The sequence below is a fragment of the Pteropus medius genome, unplaced genomic scaffold (genome assembly GCF_902729225.1).
Source record: "Pteropus medius unplaced genomic scaffold, Ma_sr-lr_union100, whole genome shotgun sequence".
Lineage (NCBI taxonomy): Eukaryota > Metazoa > Chordata > Mammalia > Chiroptera > Pteropodidae > Pteropus > Pteropus medius.
In genome coordinates this window covers 12,056,536-12,080,412 of record NW_024354502.1, presented here as the reverse complement: position 1 = coordinate 12,080,412, position 23,877 = coordinate 12,056,536, and the positions used below count along the sequence as shown (strand labels likewise).

Sequence of the window (23,877 nt, the reverse complement as noted above, 5' to 3'; positions counted from 1 at the left end):
TGGGGAAGTGATAATTCTGCCTCGGAGTTCATCAGTACTACAAGTATTGTTTGACCTGGGCCTTGGGAAATAACTAAGAATTTATAGCTTTTGAATGTGGACACAAGTGTTTCAGGAACATGGAAGAGAGTTTGCAAAAGAAGCAGGAATGTGAAAGGACACTGTTCTGAGGTGTTAGGTGATGGATGTGTGCAAATGAATAATGATGGAAGAAGCTGGCAGGTAGCTGGTATGCAAATCGTGAAGGCTTTAAATGTAATTCCAAAGTTTTGAACTTATGACTGTGTGACCATTAAATAATTTTAAGTAGAAGAGTGATGTCTGTTTTGTATTTTAAAAACAGTCAGGTGGAAATGTAGAGAAAAGTCTGGCTGGAGCGATAATGAAGTGAGTTGTCTATTCAACTGTCATAGCAATGCAGACAGTAATAATGAGGATGGGAGCAAAGGCAGGGGCTTCACACAGTCCTTTGAGGCTGAGCGATATCAACCTCTCAAATAGCTAAGGGATTCGTTTCCTTGAGAATTTTCAACAGTATAAGTTGTGGGCCTTGGTATTTTAAATGAACCAGCAGGGGCAGATTCTTAACAGAGAGGTCAAAGAGTGAAGAACACAGAAAATGCTCTGTCAAAATCAACTACTCTGTTGGCAAATGACAGCATGATACTCAAAGATGTCCTTCCCGTGGAACTAAATTGGGACAAGACAGGCAGATTACAATTTAAGAGAGGGATATAGAGGCTGACTGCTGAGAACCAAGGACAGCACATAGGACAGCATGAGGTGGCAATGTCAGACTTAAGTAGCTCTGATTAAGCAAAAGTGCCTTGAAGACTATAACACCAAGAAGCATAGCAACAGACTCTACAAAGAATGAATATATCATGAAATAGAAGGCATGAGGCTGCTGATAGTGGCTTGATGATGATTATGAAATTGGTATGTGACCTATATTTCAGTTAAATTCACTTTGCATCGAGTTCAGCGAAATATATTTCTTGGTTGTATTCTGTTGTTGAAAACTGTTCTGCTACTATTGCTTGACCTGTTACTTTTTAAAATCCATTATTTGATACCCAATAAACCACAGCTATTTGTTCAAAACAGGAATAGGCATTGTGGTCAGGGGAGAGAGGGAAGAGAATAAAAATCTGACAATTAAAACGATACATCCTGATTTGGCCATGACTGTCCTTGTTTATGCCTAATGTCCAGCTTAATTTTTAATAGTTTCTCCTTTTACTTTAAAAAATTATCTCAGATTGGAACAATAAACTATATAATCATCCCGAACTGAACTTCTAATCTTTATAGACATTTAGAGACAGAAAGGTAACCACAATATATTTGGGGAGCAAAGAATACATAACTAAAACATCTTCAGAATAACAAATTGCTAAACCATTTATTCTCATCTTTATTTGGAAAAAAAAATGATAGCCTGTTCCTGGGGCATGAGCTAGAATATGTTTTATAAAAAGAGGTCAGAAAATTTTTTATAGAGAGATGTTTTATAAACATTAAAAATGTTTTACACAGAGGTCAGAAAATGTTTTATAATGAAAGGTCTTAGTGCTGAGTCTGAAAGAATGAGCAAGACAAGCAAAAAGAGAGCAGAAAAACATTTAAGGTAAAAGAGGTATAGAGACAGAAGGCAGTACAGAGAGAGAGAGAGAGAGAGAGAGAGAGAGAGTAGTGTGTGTGTGTGTGTGTGTGTGTGTGTGTGGTGTGTGTGTGTTTATGAAACTAAAATTTGCCTGAGTGAAAGGGAAGGTGTGATTCAGAAATAATCGGTGATAAATATGTTTAATATCTGGTCCTTAAAATGAGTGAATGAATGAATGAATAAAGGAATGAATGGGTAACATGAGGTAAATTTATCTAGGGAAGAGAACTTTAGGTAAGGTACTGAAGTGGCAAATTCGACCTGCAAGCCAAATTTGACCTAAAATAGTGGTTTATTGGACTCCAGTTTGTTAATATTTTTAAGATTAGTTTTCTTTGAAAATTAGATGAGTTTTCTTTGAAAATTAGATGAGTTTACATAAAACGATTTATTTCAAGTTCTACTTTAAAAGTAGTCTCTCTTCCTATAGAGCAAAATGACTACAGACAGAGGGGGAAATTGTCCTTTTGAAATGGGAATGCATGCATTCCAGTTTTCCTTCATTCCTCCTCACTGCTTCGCTTATATAAATCACCTTTTCCAAAGCGACCTTAGATGCAGTACTTGAGAGAATAATCAGGAACATACACTTATTAAATTGTAGAATTTCACTGTAACAAATAATATATAAGTAAAAGCTTTCTATTTTCTATAGCATAATAATACATGTATTTAAATAATAATGATAGCATGATAATAGTAATAACTACTAAACATTTACCATGTACCACACATGGTATAAAGTTTCTTTCAAACACATGTGGCATTTGCTAGCAGTATGACCTTGAACAAATTAACTCACTTTCTGAACCTTATAGTATTTACTTAGGAAATGGGAATGACATAACATATGGCTTTTGTGAAGATTAAATGAGATCACGTATATAAAACATTTAACATGGTCCTTGACACACCAAGAAAGACCTCATTCATTAAAAGAATATTTTCAAATGTGCAATCTGGGCACTCAGAAAGCTGTGTAAGTATAAGTTATAGATCGCCAATCAAGAGATTAATTTTATTGATTAATGCTATTCACAATATAGTAACCCTCGAAGAAATTTTATTGAATGGGTAGGATTTTAGTCTCAGATCAGTAGTACAAATTTCTAAATATTTTAAAGGACTAATAAGGCAGATTTATTAAAACTCTGGTATGCTACATATTGTTTCTATAATTTTAATATTCCCAGCGATTACAATAAATATAAAAATGTACTGCTAATTTTGCATGCAAATCTGCATTAAAAATTCCCAGCAACTCATATGATATAGCCTGTTTCTCTTAAGGAGATGTACTTGGCATTCACAAAAAATAGCCTGAGGCACTTTTTCACATGAGTGCATTCAGATATTAAACGCAATAACTATTTAAGGGCAAAACATTACATATCACTAATTTAAGGTAACAAAAATAACTGTTTATTGCTGAATTACCATTATGCAGAACTGAAATTGAACAGTAGTTAAGAGCAGTTCTCTGACAAACTGTTCCTAATGTTGAAAAAGAGAGATAAACAGTAGAAAATAGAAGATATAAACATGAAGAATGTTTAACTGGTAAGTGCTTCAGAATTAGAAGCTATTTATGTTCACCAATTACATGTTAATTTTTTCTACTTTTTTCTTTTTCTCAAAACATGTATGTATTTAAAGTGTAAATTTACAGATATTGACACCTCTACACTCTATGTCACTTCACTCACACAAGCTTAGTTTACACAATACAAAACAATTCATTTATGTTAGTCAAGTCTGTCAAACACCTGTGTTCCATTAACAAAAAGTCTGCCAATTGTTTAATTGTGTTAACTAGTTTTTTACCTAAAGCGATATACTTTGTGGAAAGTTAAATTTCAAAAGTCCTTTATGCTTTTTCCATTTTTTTCAAAGGATTTCAATTTCACCCTTATTCATATAATAATAATAGTTCACTGGTCACCAACTATCTACTTAATACCAAGTATTGTGTACATGTGACCATGTTACATCCTAAAACTTATGAGATAAGCATTATTATTCTTACGTGAATTAGAAAACTCAGCCTCAGATGATTAGTTCAGGGGCCCAAAGTCAGGCACATTTGAAGAATATTGGTTTGCACTCTTTTTATAGATTATTTTGGAAATTTAGATAAGTTTCTGTTAATAGGGTTTTTTTAAAGACTGTACAGTTATAAAATCCATTAGATAATTTTCTCAATATTTACTTTTATTGGCAATAAAAGTAAATATAGAGCAATATAGAGCAATTAAAATGTTTAAGTTTTCATTTATTTTCATAAAACTTAAAATGTTTAAGTTTTCATTTACTTTCTCCAGCCACTAAACTAAAATTAATTTTATCGAACAACAGATATTTAGCCACTTATCAATGTCTTTTTAAAAAAAAGCCATGAACAGTGATAATTATTTACAATGAATGGCATTTCACTGTTATTGGAAATCTTTAATTTAAAAGTGGATTTAGGTAGGAGTTACGGTCAAGATGGCAGGCTAGGTATAAGCAAGGTTCGCCTCCTTCCACAACCACATTAAAATTACAACCAAATTATAAAACAAACAAGTTGGAGAACCACCTGAATTCTAGCTGATCATAACACATACATCTGAAGATATAAAGAAAAAGCCACTTTGAGACTGGTAGGAGGGGCGGTGATGTGAAGCAGGCTGGTCCTGCACCTGCGTATGGCAGCTGAACACCAAGAGGGAGAGTATGGCTGCAGAGGGCCCCTTGAAGGAACAAGGAGGCCTAGCCTCACACAGAGGCTCCCTAGTCCATGGTTCCAGTTCTGAGAAGAGAAGTTCCTACAAAATCTGACTATAAAAACCAGTGGGGATTCTGGCTGTCTGGATGAGACAGAAAGAGCTTGAAAACCCAGATGACCCCTTAAAGAGCCCACACAGACTCACTTGCTTGCAGATACTCACTCTGGGCTCTGGTGGAGGGTCAGCAGCTTAGGAGGCTTACAAGATATATGGGGAAAAGACTGAGTTCCATGGCGCCAGGGCGATGGCAGGACAGCATCATTGCTCCTTTGTTGGTCCCCCCTCCAGGGCAGTCTACAGGTCGGCACCACCTTGCCTATGTTGAACCCTCCCCACACACAGCCAAAATCCTGAAGTTGCACTGGCCCAGTGAGACTGGCCCACTCCATCTGATGTCTCTCTGGAGCCCCGCCCCACCCAACTAACAAACTGCCTGCAGTGGGCCCATTACCAGGCAGCTAGCTCCATCCTGTGCCTTCCCTGGACTGTGCATGCATGAGCAAACAGCAGCCGTCAGCTCACACGGCCCACACATTTTGGTGGAGACTTTTGATGGTAGACTACTGGTGCCAGCTTGAGATCCAGCGTCTCCTGAGCAGATTGCAGGGCTCTGCATGCCTGAGGAATGGTGGCTGGCTTTGCTGAGATTTGAGTCTTCTACAGGAAGCCACAGATTCGGCAATGGCACAAAACCTGACTCTGCACTGGCTGGGTGAAATTGCTCACTTTATCTTGGTGATTCCTGGGTCCCTGCCCCACCCAACTCACATACCACCTCAAGGCCTTTCCAGCTGTGGAGTCTTAAGGGCAGCTGGCAGTAGCCTCAGGCCTTGAGGTGCACTGGTCTTTTTGCTAAGCTGTTCCAAGCCAGTAGTGGGGGTAACTGACCTTGGCTTGCAGTGTGGTCTCTCCCATTTGCCTCCAGATCCAGCATAGGGAGCAACCATCCGAGGATCGCTTTGTAGCTCCTACCAGGTAGCCCAGAGCAATCAAAGGCAGCGGCAGACCTTGGCCTACAAGGGGCCACAGAACCAACACACCTGGAGGCCAACATCAGATCATGACAGAACACCATCTGACTAGCCCTACAAGTGCACAAAAGTTGGTCTCTACAGGTACAGGAGACCGCTGGGGTAAATCTCACTCTGTGGGGTTAGCCCCCACACAGCAGCTCATACTCTGTGGGCATGGCCAATCCCACAGCCAGTATTCCCGAGATTTAATCCCAGCCACTGATGTGCTAACAGCAATCAAGGCTTAGATACAACAGGAGAACACATATAACCACACAAAAACATGTCCAGAGCCCACAGTGCATATAATTCGCAGACAGGAAAAAGCTAAAGCAATTCATCACCAACAAGCCAGAATTATAAGAAATGTTTAGGGAACTTCTATGAAAAGAAGGAGAAAAAAAAGAAACCATAAATATGAATAATAAAATGACGATAACTATGTACTTATCAATAATCACTTTAAATAGATGAAATTTACCAATCAAAAGACATGGAGTAGCTGAATAGATAAGAAAACAATACCCATATATATGTTGTCTATGAAAAATCCACTTTGGATCAAGTGACACACACAAAGTAAAGACATGGACAAAGATATTTCATACAAATGAAAATGAAAAAAAGTTGGAGATAGCAATAGACAAAATAGACTTTAAAACAAAGACAAAAATACGAGACAAAGAAAGAATTGCATAATGATAAAAGGAATATCCAATAAGAGGATATGACTCTTGTAATAAACACTTATGCACCCAATAAAGGAGCATTTAAACATATAAGGAAAATACTGATCAGCATAAAGGAAGAGGTAAATAGTAATACAGTCATAGTAGGGAACTTTCATACCCCATTGACACCAATGGACTGATCTTCCAGACAAAAAATCAATAAGGAAACAGCTGCCTTAAATGACACAGATGAATTTAATTTACATTTTTAGATCATTTTATTTAAAGTAGCAGGATATACATTCTTCTCCAGTGCATGTGGGACATTTTCCAAGATAAATTACACGTTAGGCCAAAAAACAAGTTTCAATAAATTTAAGAAGACTGAAATCATATCAAGCCTCTTCTCTGACTACAATGGTAAGAAACTAGTAATCGATGATAAGGAAAAAAATCTGAAAAAGACATAAACATCTGGAGGTTAAATAACATGCTATTGAACAATAAATAAGTTAACAATGAGATCGAGGAAGAAATCAAAAGATACCCTGAGACAAGTGAAAATGAAAACACAATGACCCAAAATTTATGGGACAGAGTGAAAGCAGCCGTAAGAAGTAATTTCACAGCAATACAGGCCTACCTCAAGAAACAAAAAAATCTAAAATGATTTAATATTACACTTAACAGAACTTGAAAAAGAACAGCAAACAAAATCCAAAGTAAGTAAAAAGAAATAATAAAAGATTAGAGCAAAAATAAATGAAATAGAGTCTAGAAAATACAAAAGATCAATAAAATCAAAAACTGGTTCTTTGAAAGGATAAATAAAATTGATAAACCTTTAACCAGACACATCAAGAAAAAAGATATAGAACCTAAATAAATAAAATCGGAAATAAAAGAGAAGTACGGACTCCACAGAAAAAAAGGACTATAAGAAAATACTATGAGCAATTAAATGCCAACAAATTGGACAATCTGGAAGAAATTAATAAATTACTGGAAACATACTATCTTCTACAACTAAGTTGAGAAGAAACAGAAAATCTGAACTGACCGATCACGACTAAAAATCAAATCAGTAACCAAAAATCTTCCAAAAAACAGAAGTCCTAGACCAGATGGCTTCATAAGTGAATTTGACCACACAATCAAAGAAGAATTAACACCTATTATTCTCAAACTGTTCCAAAGAATTCATGAGGAGGGAAGGCTTTCTAACACCATGATCAAGGAGGATTTATTACTGGGGTGCCAAATTAGCTTAATATGTACAGATAAATTAATGTGATACATTACATTAACATATTGAAAGATAAAAATCATATGATCTTATCAACAGATGGAGAAAAAACATTCAACAAAATCCATGATAAAAACCTCAGCAAAGTAGGAGTAGAGGAAACATATTTCAATATTATAAAGGCTATAAGTGACAAACCTACAGCTAACATCATACTCAATGAGGAAAGGCTAAAAGTGTTTTCCTTAAGAACAGGAACAAGACAAGAATGCCCACTTTCATCACTCCTCTTTAATATTGTATTGGAAGTCCTAGCCACAGCAACTAGAAAAGTAAGAGAAATAAAAGACATCCAAATTGGAAAAAAAGAAGTAAAACTGTCATTATTTGCAGATGACATGCTATATATATACCTAAAGATTCCACCAAAAGACTGTTAGAAATGATCAAAGAATTCAGTAAAGTAGCAGGACATAAAAATTAATATTCAGAAGTCAGTGGCATATTTAAACACCAATGATGAACTTTTGGAAAGAGAAATTAAGAAAAGAATCCCATTTACAACTGCATCAAAAACAGTAAAATACTTAGGAATCAAATTAACCAAGGAGGTAAAAGACCTGTTCTAGAAAAATTATGTCTTTTATAAAGAGGTTAGAGAAGATACAAATAAATAGAAGCATATACTGTGCTCATGGATAGGAAGAATCAACATTGTTAAAATGGCCATCCTACCAAAAGCAATCTATAGATTCAATGCAATCCCTATCAAAATACCAAAGGCATTTTTTCAGAGAACTAGAACAAATAATCCAAAATTTTTTCTAAAACCATAAAAGATCCTGAATAGCCCTGGCAATTTTGAGAAAGAACAAAGTTAGTGGTATCACACTACCTGATATCAAACTATACTACAAGGCTACAAGGCTATAGTAATCAAAACAGCATGGTATTGACATAAAAACAGACACATAGATCAATGGGACAGAATAGAGAGCCTGAAATAAATCCTTGCCTATATGGTCATTTAATCTATGACAAAGGAGGCAAGAATATAGAATGAGGTAAAGACAGTCTCTTCAACAAATGGTGCTGGAAAAACTGGATGCATACATGATAAAAAATGAAACTGGACCACCTTCTTACACCATACACAAGAATCAACACAAAATGTATTCAGGACTTAAATGTAAGACCTGAAACCGTAAAATTCTAGAAGGAAACATAGGCAGTAAACTCTCCGACATTGCTATTAGTAATTTTTTTTTCCCTCATATCTCCTTGGGCAAGGGAAACAAAAGAAAAAAATAAACAAATGGGACTACATCAAATTAAAAAATTTTGTACAGCAAAGGAGACCAACAAAATGAAAAGACAACTTATTGAATGGGAGAAGACATTTGCCTATGATATATCTGACAAGGAGTTAATATCCAAAATTTCTAAAAAACTCATATACTTAACACCAATAAAAACTAACAATCCAATTAGAAAATGGCAGAAGACCTGAATAGGTATTTTTCCAAAAAGGACAAATAGTGGCCAATAGACATATGAAAAGATGCTCAAGGTCACTAGTCATCAGAAAAATGCAAATTAAAACCACAATGTGATGTCATCTCATATCTATCAGATTTGCTATCATAGATAAATCAAGATCTTTAACAGAAAATAAATAAAATTAGTAAAAACGTAGAGTTACTTTTTTTTTATAATGGAGTATTTATTTCCTTCCTTACCTACACAAATTTCACATTTTTAAATATACAGTTCTACTAGATTGCAAGCTTTAGTAATGTAATTATTTCATTTGCTGAAATCAGTTTAACATCACCCGAATTTTAAGAAAAGCTGTTGTGGCAATTGGAGAGACGGTCTCAATTAATGTATTGAATAATTCAAAGTTAATTGTATTTCCTTTTTCCAAATACATATTTTACTTTAATTGCAGATGAATAGAAAGATTAGATAAAAATATTTAAAATCATTAAGTTTTTAAAATTAAAGCTTTGAGCAGTAAGGTTAACAAAACTATTTGACTAGCATTCCTATTTTGTATGTAAAAAATAAAATAGTAACTCACTTGAAAACTGAATTGCAAATCCAGATTTGCTGATGTAAAAATCCGTGTCAAACTGGATGGTTACAATGTTAAGGGTACTATGGATTCCTTCAGGAATAAGAGATCCACTAATTTCCTTTAACAGCATCTCATTTTCTGGTGGACCATCCCAAACTCGGAGTATATCATGTGATGCTTCCGTATCAAAAGCAAGAAACTGTAGGCTGAGGGCGAAACATATATCTTTGTTTAATTATTTTTAGCATGGATTCAGTTTTACATAAGGAATATAACAAATATGCCTCGTTGCTTTTATTAGATGTTCCTTTTATTTTATCAGATCAAAATAGCATATAATGAATTTTTCTTGAGCAGTATAATTTATTTCTTTAGAATATGAACACATGTACTATTATATCACCTTTGCAAATTACCAAAATTTCAGGTATATGTCCTTTTCAATGCAGATGAATTTTAACAATGGCTATAGCAGGTGACATTTATGAAGGATCTGGTACATGCCAGGAACTATGCAAAACGCGATACATATTTTTTTCTTTGTTTCATTATTGTAATGACCGAATGAAGCAGGAATAATTTTATCTCAATTTTATAAACATGGCAAATGGAGTTTAGATGAAATAAAACTTCCCAAAGGGTGATAGAGTCATGAACTGAACTTTTCTGACTCCACAGAATCTGTTTTCACCAGTGTTTCATATTTATTTGCTTGATTTAGAGTCACGCAAGGTTTATTCCAGGAATCTAATAGTTCACATTCAAAAATCAATCAATATACATCATCACAATGAAAGATATAAGGGGAAAAAAAAATCACAAGAACATCTCAATATATACAGAAAAAGTATTTTTAAAAAATTAAATATTATAATCACATTCAGAAATCTAGGAGTAAAAGAGAGAACTTCCTTACTATGAAAGATTACGTCTTACTGCCCTCAGAAAAACGGACAAGACCCCACCCCCCACAAAAACCTGTTTCATATTAAATCATTCTGCTTATGTCTAATCTAGACAAAGTTAGTATCTGATACTCATGGTGGCTACTACCCAAAACTAGAAATCCGATTATATTAACAGCTCAACTCTCTCTGAATATATATCATATCATATTTAATATGTGAATTTCAATTTGGGTTGCATAGTAATAGCAAATATTGTTCTTTAAAAAAAAATCTAAAAATCCCATTGATATTGTTATTTTTAAGTTTAGTAATTTTAATATTTAAATAAAACAATTACATGAGTTATACTAAATAAAAATAGGCTGAGGATTGATTTAGTGCTATTTTGAGTTCTGCAAATTCCCTTGTGAAAGCGATAGACCAGTTCACATTCAACAATGTGCTAGTTTACATCCAACAGTGCATTCAGTATATCTTTCAATATGTTATTTGAAGGACAATACTTGTTTTCTATAACCATCCAGAAGCCTGTCTGAAATTCCATTTATATAAAGCAGCGATTCTTGAGTTTAAAGTTGTTGTTTTGTGAGCAATAATACACTACCTAGTTCATATGTCAAGGACAATTTATTCATTTATTAAACCATTCCCATGCATAACAATAATAGTTAAACTAAGACTGAGAGCGTGTGATAACCTTGGAAACCTGATTGGTGTTGATTTAGGAGGCAACAGTTTTGCCACCATCTAAAGGGCAATGGTGTGAAGAATTGTGAGCCACCTAACTGAAGTCAGCAAGAAAGGGAAATCAAACATGGTTAAAGGAGCAGAGAGCAGATGCTCTGGAGATATGCCTGAAGCAATGGAAGGCAGGGGATAGTTATTGAGTCCCCTTCTATTCTTATTTCTTCTAATGTTTGTGAGGCTGAATTCATGATAGTGACCTGGACAATTTTGTACACCTATCAAAATGGTAGACTAGGCATCTTGAGTCATCAAAAATTAAAAGTAGAGTGCCCAGGGAACAGGAAAAATTCTCACATTCTGTGCCCTCTTCTAACTGTGAAAAGTTTCCCTCTAAGGGGTATATGAGCTGCCCCTGTGGCCCACAAATCGATAAATCATGCCTATGAATATTTTTTTATGTTTAACAGATGAAAACTGAGTTTTTTCTTGTCAAGGTTAAAAATATTGAAAAATTTTGATGATTAAGAAATTCAGATTCCCCAGTAATTTTGAGAAAATGAAATCCATTTACCTGACAATGTTTCCTGGATCTACCTCAATCATCCACATGCAACGGAGATTATTGTCATAAGGAAAGGGATAACCAGGAGATAAGATTCTTCCTGATGATTCTCCTTTAAAACGACCTCCACATTCAGCTAATAACAAATAATAAAAATTTAGTAAAAAAATAATTTGTATACAGAAAAAAAATGAAAATTTAACTCACAATTTAATGCCAATCTTTTTTAAAACAATCTATAAATTTCACAAGAGCATGTATTTTTTTCACCTTAAGGAAAATAAGAATTGATTTCCCCTCTTCTTGAAAGTATATATTTGTATATGCTTTCTCAGATTATGGTATTAACTGAAGTCAGAACATTATTGCACAATAAAACATGAGTCTCAAGTTAGATCACATAAAAAAGATAATAAAATGAATGTAATTAGGGAATAAAAAGACACACTCAAGAACTCAGTTTAGGGTTCCAAACATTTTAAGATGTGTTGTTAAATAATTATAATTTAAAAAGGGGAAACAGATGGCAAGTTGCTCACTGCTAGTTGGTTGCAGGCTGAATAATTCATCATCTTACTACCCTACCTCTGAGAAAAACTAATCTTAACTGCAGTCCCTCAGGCCTTTTAAATTTCATTGTCCTTTTATTCCCCTTTAAATCACTCTAAACATTTTCCCTTTTAACCTCTCAAAAGTCAAAGTGGCATTTTTATTAGATTTCTTACTTCAGTTAAATCTAGTTTGGTTTTGATTTAATATGGTCTCTAATTTTATAAAATTTATCAAATTAGAAATGTAAGTATTGTCATACAATATAATTAAAATTTTATCTTTTGGGGAATACCTCTCCATTTTAATAATATTTAACATATTGGGATGTCTGTAATAGTTTTATTTCAGTAAGAAGATAATCTAGAAAGAATTCTCTGTATTCAAGAAGAGAGAAAGTATGTTCGGTAGTCTATTGACCAATATCTCTCAACCTTAGAAATAAGGAAAACAATGTGTCATACATTACACATTTGCAAATTTTCCGGATTATCTCCTACCAAAGTATAACCAAAACCAAAACACTTTATTGTTTGCTTAAATATTTGAAGATCCTCTTAGATTTATTTTTCTCATTCTCTGTATTGTTTTTATATTACTGAAATTCAATGACTGAATTAATGAGCTTCTTGGGTTTTCTTTTCTTTTTCTTTTTTTTTTAGAGTAAAAGTCAAAGGCAAAGTTTTAGCATTTGGAAGAGACCTAATAATAACAGAATCTAACGGTTCTGTTCTTATGCAGGCTCTATTCATATAGGTAAATCTGTTTCAAAGATTTTACATATACTTCACTATACTGTGGTGGTTAGTTTTATGTGTCAACTTGGCTAGGCTATAGTACCCCATTATTTAATCAAACACTAGCCTAGATGTTGCTTGTGAAGGTATTTTATCAATGTGGTTAATATCTGAGATCAGTTGACTTTAAGGAGATTACAATTGATAATGTGAGTGGTCCTCATTCAGTCAGTCATAAGGCCTTATGTACAAAAAATGAATTTTCTAGAAAAGAACTTCTTCAAGACTGTAGCATTTACTCCTCCCTGAGTTTCTTGCCTTTTGGACCAATCTATGGATTTTGGACTTGTCAGCTGCCACAATTGTTTGAGTCAATTCCCTAAAATAAATAAATCTCTATAGGTAGGTAGATAGGTATAGATAGATTGATCTAGATATGGTATTCTATTGATTGTTTTTCTGGAGATCCCTGACTGATACACCCATAGAGGACTGAGTAATTTCATTCTGCATTGCAATATCAATTTAATTTATAACAACAAACTTGTTTTTAAAGTAAAAAAGATCAGATATCACTATCACTTATTGTGCTTTTTCTCATTTTTTTAAGGAAAACTTTGTTGAACTAGAACTATGTAACTATATTAATTTTTCAATATTTCTTTTGATTTATAACTATTATTGACACATGTCTATTATGAGAACAAACTTGATATTTCATTCCTTATTAATTTTTAATTAACTGCAAGCCAAACTGGAGTTTCATGCACTATGTTGTTATCTTGAATTTAAACATAGTTTTCTTTTCTTCATATTATTTTTGTTACAAATATTGCTTGGCATTTTGACTTCGGATGAGCCAGTGTGATAAGCCATAGAACTAGAGTTCATTTCTGACAGAAGACTTATGTGCACAGGATAAAAATGAAAATGTTTAAAATGTTTAAATGTAGAGTAGTCAAATCCCTCCAACTATGGTCCTTAAAAAAATTAATTTTTGTTTGATCATCATAAATACTCCAGAAACATAACTACCTAGAAATATTCCACATAATTAAGAAAAAGTTTCTTATTTGACAAGACAAAAATATAGCCATATAAATATTTAAGGTTAATAGGCAAAGAAAATTATAATCTTAGGCCAGGTGGTAGAGCTATTAATTGTTGCCGGTAGAGAATACCATCTAAAATAAAATTTCATCTTCTGTTATCATGGAAATTATCAGCATGACACACCATGTGTCCAAGTGTTTTTTAGCTCTTACTCCTGATGATCCATCATTGGGGAAGAAAAAGTTTACCCTTTTCATGAAATCTTGAGCGTTATCAAGTCACTAAGTTTGTCTTGGGATATATGAAATCTAAAGTGCATTGATTCGTTGTAAAAATCATTAAAATCTTCTGATCTCAGAACAAATGTCCTTCTATTTGCATAAAATTTTTCCAAAGAATAATGTTTTCGGCTTCATTCAACACATATAGAAAATACATAGTCTTTAATGTATTTATTTTGTGATTTTAATTTTAGGGACATCATGGCAAGTCAGTATTTACAAATTTATAGTTTATGCCATTACAAGCCTTAATGATTTTCTCAATATATTTCCTATACACATCAAAGAATGTAACTTCAGAAAGAATTAATCAACGCTACATTTTTCTCATAACAAATGCCAGTGGGCTGATTGTTGGCCATATTCCAGAATTTCAAGCTTTATCAATTTGGGTGATTGTTATTTTACATATTACCCTATCCAAAATTCAGATTCTACATGAAAAGAAACGGTTATGATTGAATTTTGGTTAGATAAAAACATGTTTGCTTTCTGCATGAATCTCTGTTTTAATAAACCAATAGAGGTCTCAGCATCAAAAACACTGTGCAATCAGTTGCAAAGCCTCTAATGACTAAAAGTTCATTTTTAAAAAATTTATTTTAAAGTTTTGTGGGTATTTCCAAGTTGACCACACCAACTAACAAAGATTGAAATTTGTCTCAAAAGATTCAATATTCAAAACACATGAAGTTTTATACATTAAATATGTGTGGCTCTTTTGGGTATCAATTATACCTTAATAAAACTTTTTTTTTTTTAAATTAGGTCAATTTAATTCATACGGGCCTGATACAAGATAGATGCCTCCATAAATGCAATCACAAAATAAGAATGACTAAAGAATGACTGCATGTTTGTTCCCTACCAAGGAGTTAGTATTTTGTTAAAATGCTGTTTTCTTTTGTTGCCCTAGTATTCCAACCTGGCACTTATTTGATCTTTGGGGTAAAAAAATCAGAGGTCTTTATAACACTTTTCTATCCACCCTCTCACCCATATATACCCAGTATTCATTAATTGATCTATAAAATGGCAGTAATAAAATAGTACTCCAATTACACAAAGGAGAAAATGATCATTCTCTAGCTTCATGTAAGCAATATATCTGATGTTACTCACGTGAATCTTCTTATTGAAATTGGTTATGTTTTGCTACAGACACACACATACACAAAATATGCACTTCTTTAGATTTTTGAAAAGGTAAGTATATAAAGTCTTTTTAAGTTATTAAAAATTATTATTTTTAATCTATCTTGATAGTAGAATAGGCAATAATTTTTATATTGAACAAATATGATCGATGTGACTCAAATGTATATAATTAAGAGTCTTAACATATTTTTGTAGTGAGTTAAATTTTATAGGAGAAATAAAATGACTCCATATTGTACCAAAAAAGTAATAGATTATGAAAAAGAACCCTTTTACTTTCCATTAATTTCCTTCTGACAAATTTGAGTTCACTAATTTCTTTTTTCAAAGGTTTAAAAATAAGACAATTTTTTAAAATTTTCATTAACTTTATCTGGCTAATATTGGTTAATAACCTTATATAAATTTCAGGTGTATGACTTTATAGTAGAATAACAATTGTATTCTCTACAAAAACATGGATAGATCTTGAGAGCATTATGCTCAGTAAAATAAATCAGACAGAAAAAGACAAGAACCTATGATTTTACTCATATGTGGGATATAAAACAAAAAGCAACAAATGAACAAAAGAAATATACAAACAAACAAACAAAAAAACCAAACTCATACATAGAGACAAAACCAAACTCATACATACAGAAAAAGGGGGAAAGGGGGTCAAACACATGGTGATGGAAGTAGACTAGAGTTCAAGTGGTGAGCACTTCTTGACTGGAGGTTTGAGTTGTGTGTGGACAGAATCACTTGAAAGAGTACAGTGTATTTTAGAAACACTTCTACAGAAATATTTCATAAAACATTTAAATTTAAACATTAAACATTAAAATTAATCCTACCAATACAGGAAGGCAGAGGGTAGTCCCATGCCCTTCTCTCCCCTGTCATGCACTTAAGAAGGCTACTTCCATGGAGAGTATAGCCTGGATTGCATCCATAAATGATAGTGCTACCAGCAAAGTGGCCTTGGTCACTGATCTTGTATCCAAATTGTGGAATGCCAGGATCCTCACAATGTGAAAGTTCAAAACCTGTGAGAAGAATATAAATTTATTAAAGGTGATATTTAACAGGAAGAGTTAAAACTGTATAAATCATTTCTTCCTGTTATTTTAATAGTTGTATTAGTTATAGTACTCTTACCGCATTTAATTTTGATAGTAGTATACAATAGCTACAGAGAGCTTTTTAGTCCGTGAAAATTAGAATATGTTGCATTTTTCAAATTTATCAATGATACTCCATGGTCTATATAGATGGCAATAATGTGGCTTGTTATAGTACTAAGCTTCTTGCCTACTTCAAGTGATTTATAGCTAACAATAGATTCTGACCAATATAACTGTTAGGATTGTACTATCAAAAATTCAGACAAAATTTGTAAAATCCTAACTCTCCATTTAATTAATATGTCCACTGCAAATATAACTTCAGACTGTTTTACTATTATTGTCTTAGAAGAAAGTGAAGTAGTCTCGTACTTAAAATATACTTGATCATAAGGTAACTGAACGTAGTAATTAGCTTGACGGACTCTGAATTGTTATATTCCAGAAATTAACAGCTCTCAAAAATTCCCGCAGGAAAAAAAATAGCACATTTTTCTTCCTACATGTTGTCACTCTGGAACGTAGAAAAATAATTTTGTATTTTTACAGTTAGGACTTTCTCCATTAATTTTTCAGAAACTTGAGGCCATAGGCTTAGAGCAATCCTCGAGAAGTTATTTTACAACTACCAGAGGAGTGAGAGAACTCCAGAGAGACTTACGGAACCCTGAAGGAGGTTCGTGTTTACATTTCAAGGGAAAATGAGGCCCAGATCTTTACAGACATCTCTAGATTACAAAAACTAGAGACACTGAAGGCTAACTTGCCCTTGGAGAGGTATGTTTACATTTCAAAGGTTAGAATAAGAACCCAGAATCCTTTCCATATCATCTCCAAGAAACAAAAATTTCTCTCCCTCCTTTTGGAAGAGAAGGAAGAAATAGCTACTTTAAACAGAGCAAGGCTATATTTCTTCATCCCTTGACCCTGGCCACTTGTGTAAATTTTTCTATCTAATTTTCATCATGTTACTGCAGGGGTAAGGACTGGGTCAATAGGGAGCTGACACAGCTATTATTGTTATTATTATATTACCTTAATAATAATAATTAATCTCTCTAGATCCAGAAGACCTCGTGTGCACATACAGAAAATTAATGAAGATGGATATTAAAAACTTAACAATTAAAGTACAATGAACTGCTAAGATTCTGAAAGAACTAGAAAAGGATACTTCATAATTTAAACCAAACATGGCACTGATAATCAAAACCTAAGATCTCTAGCTATGGAGTTTTTGTCTTTAATGTTTTACAAAAAAAAATGATCAGGTACAAAATTATATCAGTTATGATATCTGAGATTAGAGGATGATAAAACATATTCTAGTCTATGGCCATGCCACCCTGAACGTGCCCGATCTCATCTGATCTCGGAAGCTCATAAGCAAGGTTGGGCCTGGTTAGTACTTGGATGGGAGACCACCTAGGAATACCAGGTGCTGCACGTGTCAAAAAAATAAAAAAAATTCTAGATAGCCTCATGCATGACGGAAATCCTGATTTCAAGACAATGTTGGAGAAAAAGAAAACTTATGTGTGTCTTAGATTATATGATAATCAAAAAGAGATTTGCATCTCTGTTATATACACAGATCCTTGAGCTGTGTGTATATTAGTCTAGATTTGAATTAGAAAGCAAAAAGCATAAATTAGTTCATTGATGTCAAATCACTAATTTACATTACTGGCTTTTTTGAGTATCAGAACATATATAAAATCATCAGAACTTGTGAGTACTGAGTTTACACTGTCTGTCTGTACGTGGAGGGCTATGTTAGCTCTCAGAGAACAAGGGAATCGCTCTCTAGCCTCTTCAAGGGAAGCTTAATCATTCTCTCCTCTGTTAACTCCTAGAATTACTCTGTGCATTCCAATTAATTTTAATTTACAATCATTTACTTTTTTTCTTTTTTTTCTTTGTACAAACAAATGATTTCATTTTTTTCCTCTTTCCCACAACACCTACCCAGCATAAATTCTGGCATATAGCAGATGTTAAATAATGTTCATAAATGAACGTACATTTTTAGAGGCAATAATTTCTAGGCGACAACTAAACAAGAAACTAAAATGATGCCGATGAAAAGCTGAAATTTATGGGACAATTTAAAAAAATCTTCGGGAATTTCCTGTATGGATGAATTTGTGACAGCCGCATTTGGGTGAAAATATGTTAAAATAAGGCAAATACAAATAGCTGCAGAGACAGAGCCATACAGGTTAGAAGTCGTTAACTCAAATGGTGACATATATATATATTTATAACAAGATATAAAGTATATACATGATCAAGCAAGCCAGTCTTTCAAAAAAAAAAAGTAGAAACAGCAGAAGTTGTAACTTTAAATTTTCAGGACATATTCCTTTGCATAAGTCTGCATACTTAATACTACTGTAAAGGGTCCCTGCTTAAAAATTCTTTCTACCAGACATAATATTCAGTTTATCATTCAAGATGCAGCCGCTTTTGAGTTCTACCGTATGTCATTAATCAAAATAAAAATGGAAATTAAGTCTTCTTTACTAGGTTTACTACCAAATTCATTCTTTCTTAATTTGAATGTTCTGTAAATGTGGTTGGTAATTGCTGGTGATGAGGTAAAACGAAGATATTCTTTGTAAATTAAGATAATTTATAATACTTTGCATTGTAGATGAAAATGCACATGAACAATAGTATATAAACTACAAAGCACAGCATAATTTAGTCCAATTTGGTGGAATTATTGTTGCTTATTCATAAATATTCAGAACTGTCTTATCTTTATGGAAACATTCAGCTGCCAGTCTTTTCATTGAAAGGCATAATACTCGAAACCATCAATTAAATGAAGAATTATACAAAAAATCACATATACTATAGTCATCATTCCTTGTGAAATTTGATCCTCTGATTATATTAAAATTTCTTTTTAATTGTTGAATAACTTAAACTGAGATCTAATTTCTTTCCTAAAAGAATACAGTACATTTAAGGATTTTAATTTAGGTTTAAGTTATAACTTGAAACCTACAAAGGAATACAAAGAATAACATTTTACCATTTCACTCTGTCACATTCTAGGAAAATAATTGCTTCATATTAATATTAATTTTAATTCAGACTAGTTTTCAGATTAATCTTCATATTGATTGACTCATATTTACATTAACATTATTATTATGAAATAAATATTACAAAACATGTTAAAGTTCCTTTTGTGTCCCTCTTCAATCCCCTTCTGGTCTTTCTCTACTGAGAGTTAGCAAATATTCTGAATTAGTACATCATTCTCACACATATTTTACATGCTACCACATATATATGCTGCTATCTGTATATCTATGAAAAATATATAATATGTTTTGCAAGTATTTATATATCTTATAAATTACAAAAAAATCTCCTAAGGCTTTATTTGTTCCATAGCATTGTGTTTTTACTTTCAAATTTATACAAACATATAACACACACACAACACACAACACATGACACACACACACACACACACACACACACACACACACTCTATTCATTTTAACTCTCTGTGGTATTCCATTGGAATCATATTCCAAAAATGTTTCACTCATTCTCCAGCTGACGAACATATATAATGTTTCCAATTATTTACTGTTAAAAAATGGCTGTACTTCTATGTCTCTTTTTACAAATGTGCAAATATTTCTATAGGGCAAACTCCAAGCAGGAATCCAAAGTTCATTTCATCCTTAATATTCAATTGAAATCTGCCGATCTGCTATTTCTACCTTGACCCACTGAAAGATAAACAGCTGCATCCCTACCTCAGTGTAATTTCTGTTCGATTTGTTTATGAATAACAACTGTGTATTCACATAGGATAATGTTGTATCTGGTCAGCAAAACAATAGTCAGATGACTTACTATTATAAGCAATATCTGAAAATTCACTTTTTGAATATAAGTAGCATTGTTCATGTAACTTAAAATAAGAAGGCCCTTATGAGCTTTAGTTTTTTGAAATTCAGTTAACATGTAAATATATTTGTTATTTGCTAAAGTTAAATTTTAGAGTATTTAATGGTGAATGAAAGTATGTTAATTTTATGTACCAAAAGTAAGACCTGTCAAACTGCTAAATAAAAAGAGAAACAGATTGTTAACAAGGAAATGAAGAAAGTGTGTTAGCTAAATATATTAGGGGAATACATACTTTTTGAAACCAAAAACATTAATAAAGTTTTTTTTCATTTTAATTGATATAATTGACATAACATTATATTTCAGGTTTAAAATATAATAATTCAATATTTGATATGCATTATTGTGAAATGATCACCACAATAAGTTCAGTTAACATTCATCACTACACATACTTAAACTTTTTTATTATGAGAAATTGTAAGATCTACTCTCTTTACAATTTTCAAATACACAATACAGATTTTTAACCACAGTCACCATGCTGTACATTTCATCTCCAGGCTTACTTATAAGTAGAAGTTGTAGCTTTTGAACACTTCAATCATTTCAAAGAGACAAATGAGGATTATTTTATCATGATTTTAATGTGTATAAAATCCTTTGAGGAATTTAATTCATAATATTTACAAAATCATCTTTAATAATTATATTTATTATTTGATTATTAAACTCCATTTAGGCCATTAGCCTTGCAAGAAAAACTCTTATTTTAGAATTTTTATATTTAAATGACGATGTATATAAAACAATGTTAACTTTGCCACTTTAAAATTCACAAGCAGGAAATAATCCATAACATATATAGCAGCTATGATAATCCTCTTTGATTCAGACATAATAAATATAATGGGACTAAAGAAAAGAAGAAAGTGTTGAAGAACAAGTACATATTGTTTTTACTCACTAATCAAACTAATAAAAAAAGATACATTTATTCCTCACTAATCAAACTATATAAAACATTTCTGAAACTATAAAACTTAGAAGAATGCTTTCAAAAGACAATCCTTACAGTTTTGAGCCTATAGAAGTTAAGAATTTAAACAAACAAAAAAAGCTTGTGGAAATGACTCCTATGCAATCCAACTGGAGAAAAAGGAGGTAAAAAATTCTTTTGCTTTTCTTAATTGCAGATGTTCTAAATCTTATGTATAAAATTCTGATAAAAAATGTGCTAGTTTGTGTCTTATACATTTTTGTACATTTAGGAAAGATGAGATACTGCTTTGGTGGAATTTTTTTTTTTTTTAACCATCAGCCATTTGGTATTTGGCCAAAGCGTATAAATTGTACACTCTAGGTATATCTAGGAAAGGAATTTTACTAGATATTGCCAGATTACTATCCTGGGTGACCTTACCAACTTATTTTCCCAAATCTGAGTTTCAAGTTCTTTAAATTGTCATCAGCATTTGGCATTGTACAGCTTTTTATTTTTTTTACCAATTTTATAAATATGCAATAGCATATTATTTTGGGGTTTAATATTTAATTTCTAGTAAGCATTTTTTTTTCACTTGCTTATGGCTACTGTAGTTCCTCTACTACAAAAATTTTTTTTGTCCATATTTTCTTGTAGACTACTTTTCTTCTTATTGATTTGTAGGATTCCTTTCTATAGTGTATATTATTCTGATATGTATATGTGTATATACATACATATACATATATATATATATTAAATACTTTTTTCGGAAATGTCTCGTTTTTACTTTTTTATGATGTGTTTTGTTATAGAAAAAAATTAAAAATAATAACTGGGGCTTGGTCAGGAAAACAGAAGCTACTTAGATTATCTGAGTTGTTAATATTCAATATAAAAAAATAGAGGGAAAATACAAGAAATGCAGAGGGAGTGAAGGTCAGAAGAATACTGCTGACCTTTAGTAAATCCAGTTCAGGGAAGCTGTTGCCACCACCTGCCAGCACCACACTCTTGCCTCCTGCCTGAAGATGCTGGTTTCTAATAATGGCTTCTCATTGGATCCCACCTTTCAGTTCTCATGAGACTGCCTTTAATTGTCAGGTTCTAAGCAGAGATCTTCACTGGCAAGAAAAAGGGAAATGTAGTTGCCAGGTCTTTAGTCTCTACACTTCGGGAAGTGTTTAGAAGGGCAAACATGCTACTGACTATGAACAGATTTTTGTTTGTATATCTTGTTTCAGAAATTTTTATTCACCTTAAACTTAACTATTCTAGTTAACATTTTTTCAAAACATTTTAAAGTTTTGATACTAATATGTCTTCAATCTACCAGAAGTTAATTTTATGTAAAGAGTAAATTTGTAGGTTTTTAGATATTAAGTTCAAAATTTACAAAGCTTTTGGAATGGTAGGGCTATAAAAATGGTAATGACTTTCTGTTATTCTAGTAGGAAGAAATTATATCCAACATTGTCTATGTGAATAACAGATAATCAAAAAATATTTCTTTAATATTTTAATACTATATAATGAAGCATTAATCAATAGTTTCATTGTTTGGTTAATTTCAAGATTTAAAAAATAAAGGAAATGCCTTTATTCTGTTTTAAGTGGTTAAGAGGATACAGAAGTACATGGAGTAACTTTGTTGTCCTTTGTAATTTATTTCTACTTGCATTTGTATTAAATAAATTATATGTTAAGAATAAAGTTAGAGTTAATAGATCATCTGATTATTTTTCATGTTTAACATTGCCAACAGCATACTGGTAACTAAATTAAAGAGTTTAAATAGGGACATTTTTAAATATATTTATAAGGCTAATGCACAAAAAAAAGCATCACAAATTGCTAAAACTCATCTTTAATTTGAAAATAAAATTTGAAATGGCTATATTCTGCATAGATTATTGAATCATTTCAGGCAGGAAAAAAAAACTGGAAGGTTAAGAAAGTCAAAATATATCTGAACTTTTCCCTTGAGATAACAGACATGTCTTCATTGGGCATTTTAAAAATCAAATGTGCAGAAATGATAACAAAGGGACATCTGAACCCATAGGTACTACCTAATATTTGGACATTATGAACATTTACCAGAGCATCTTTAGAAGAGTCAGTGCTATAATCCATCAATAAAGGTGCTTGTTTAAAATACCCAGTTCTTTTCTATGAAATTAAATGAAGAGCTGAAAGAATCAGCAGTGAAATACAGCTTCAGGAATACAGTTTAAAGACGATGAGCACCATAAAAGATACTAGACATAAGTCATTACTCTAAGGGAATTTGGCAACATGAAAGAATTCAGATTGAAAGATTCTTAAGCATACAATGACAAAAGTTTCTTTGGAGAGAACTGCATTAACATTTTAAAAATTATTATTTTTTATAATTACATCAACAATAAATGTTAATTCATGGAATCTTAAAAAAATACCTAAAACAGCCTGGAGATAATATAGAATAGTAATTAAGATAATGCATTCTCGAAACAGAATCTCTCAGTTCCATTTTCGTA

At 32.3% G+C, this 23,877-nt stretch overlaps 1 protein-coding gene and 1 pseudogene across 1 annotated transcript in view; one reads left to right on the top strand and one right to left on the bottom strand.

The window, feature by feature from the left end:
* The window catches only part of CSMD3 (CUB and Sushi multiple domains 3), a 1,005,898-nt gene that overhangs the window by 262,153 nt on the left and 719,868 nt on the right, over positions 1-23,877 (bottom strand). Inside the window, exons 25-27 of the mRNA XM_039853604.1 lie at positions 16,219-16,410; positions 11,611-11,737; positions 9,448-9,650 (exon numbers count right to left, since the gene is read on the bottom strand). Coding sequence (XP_039709538.1) covers positions 9,448-9,650; positions 11,611-11,737; positions 16,219-16,410 — 522 coding nt within the window. The remainder of the gene's footprint in view (positions 1-9,447; positions 9,651-11,610; positions 11,738-16,218; positions 16,411-23,877) is intronic.
* Positions 17,817-17,938, top strand: LOC120595823 (uncharacterized; annotated as a pseudogene).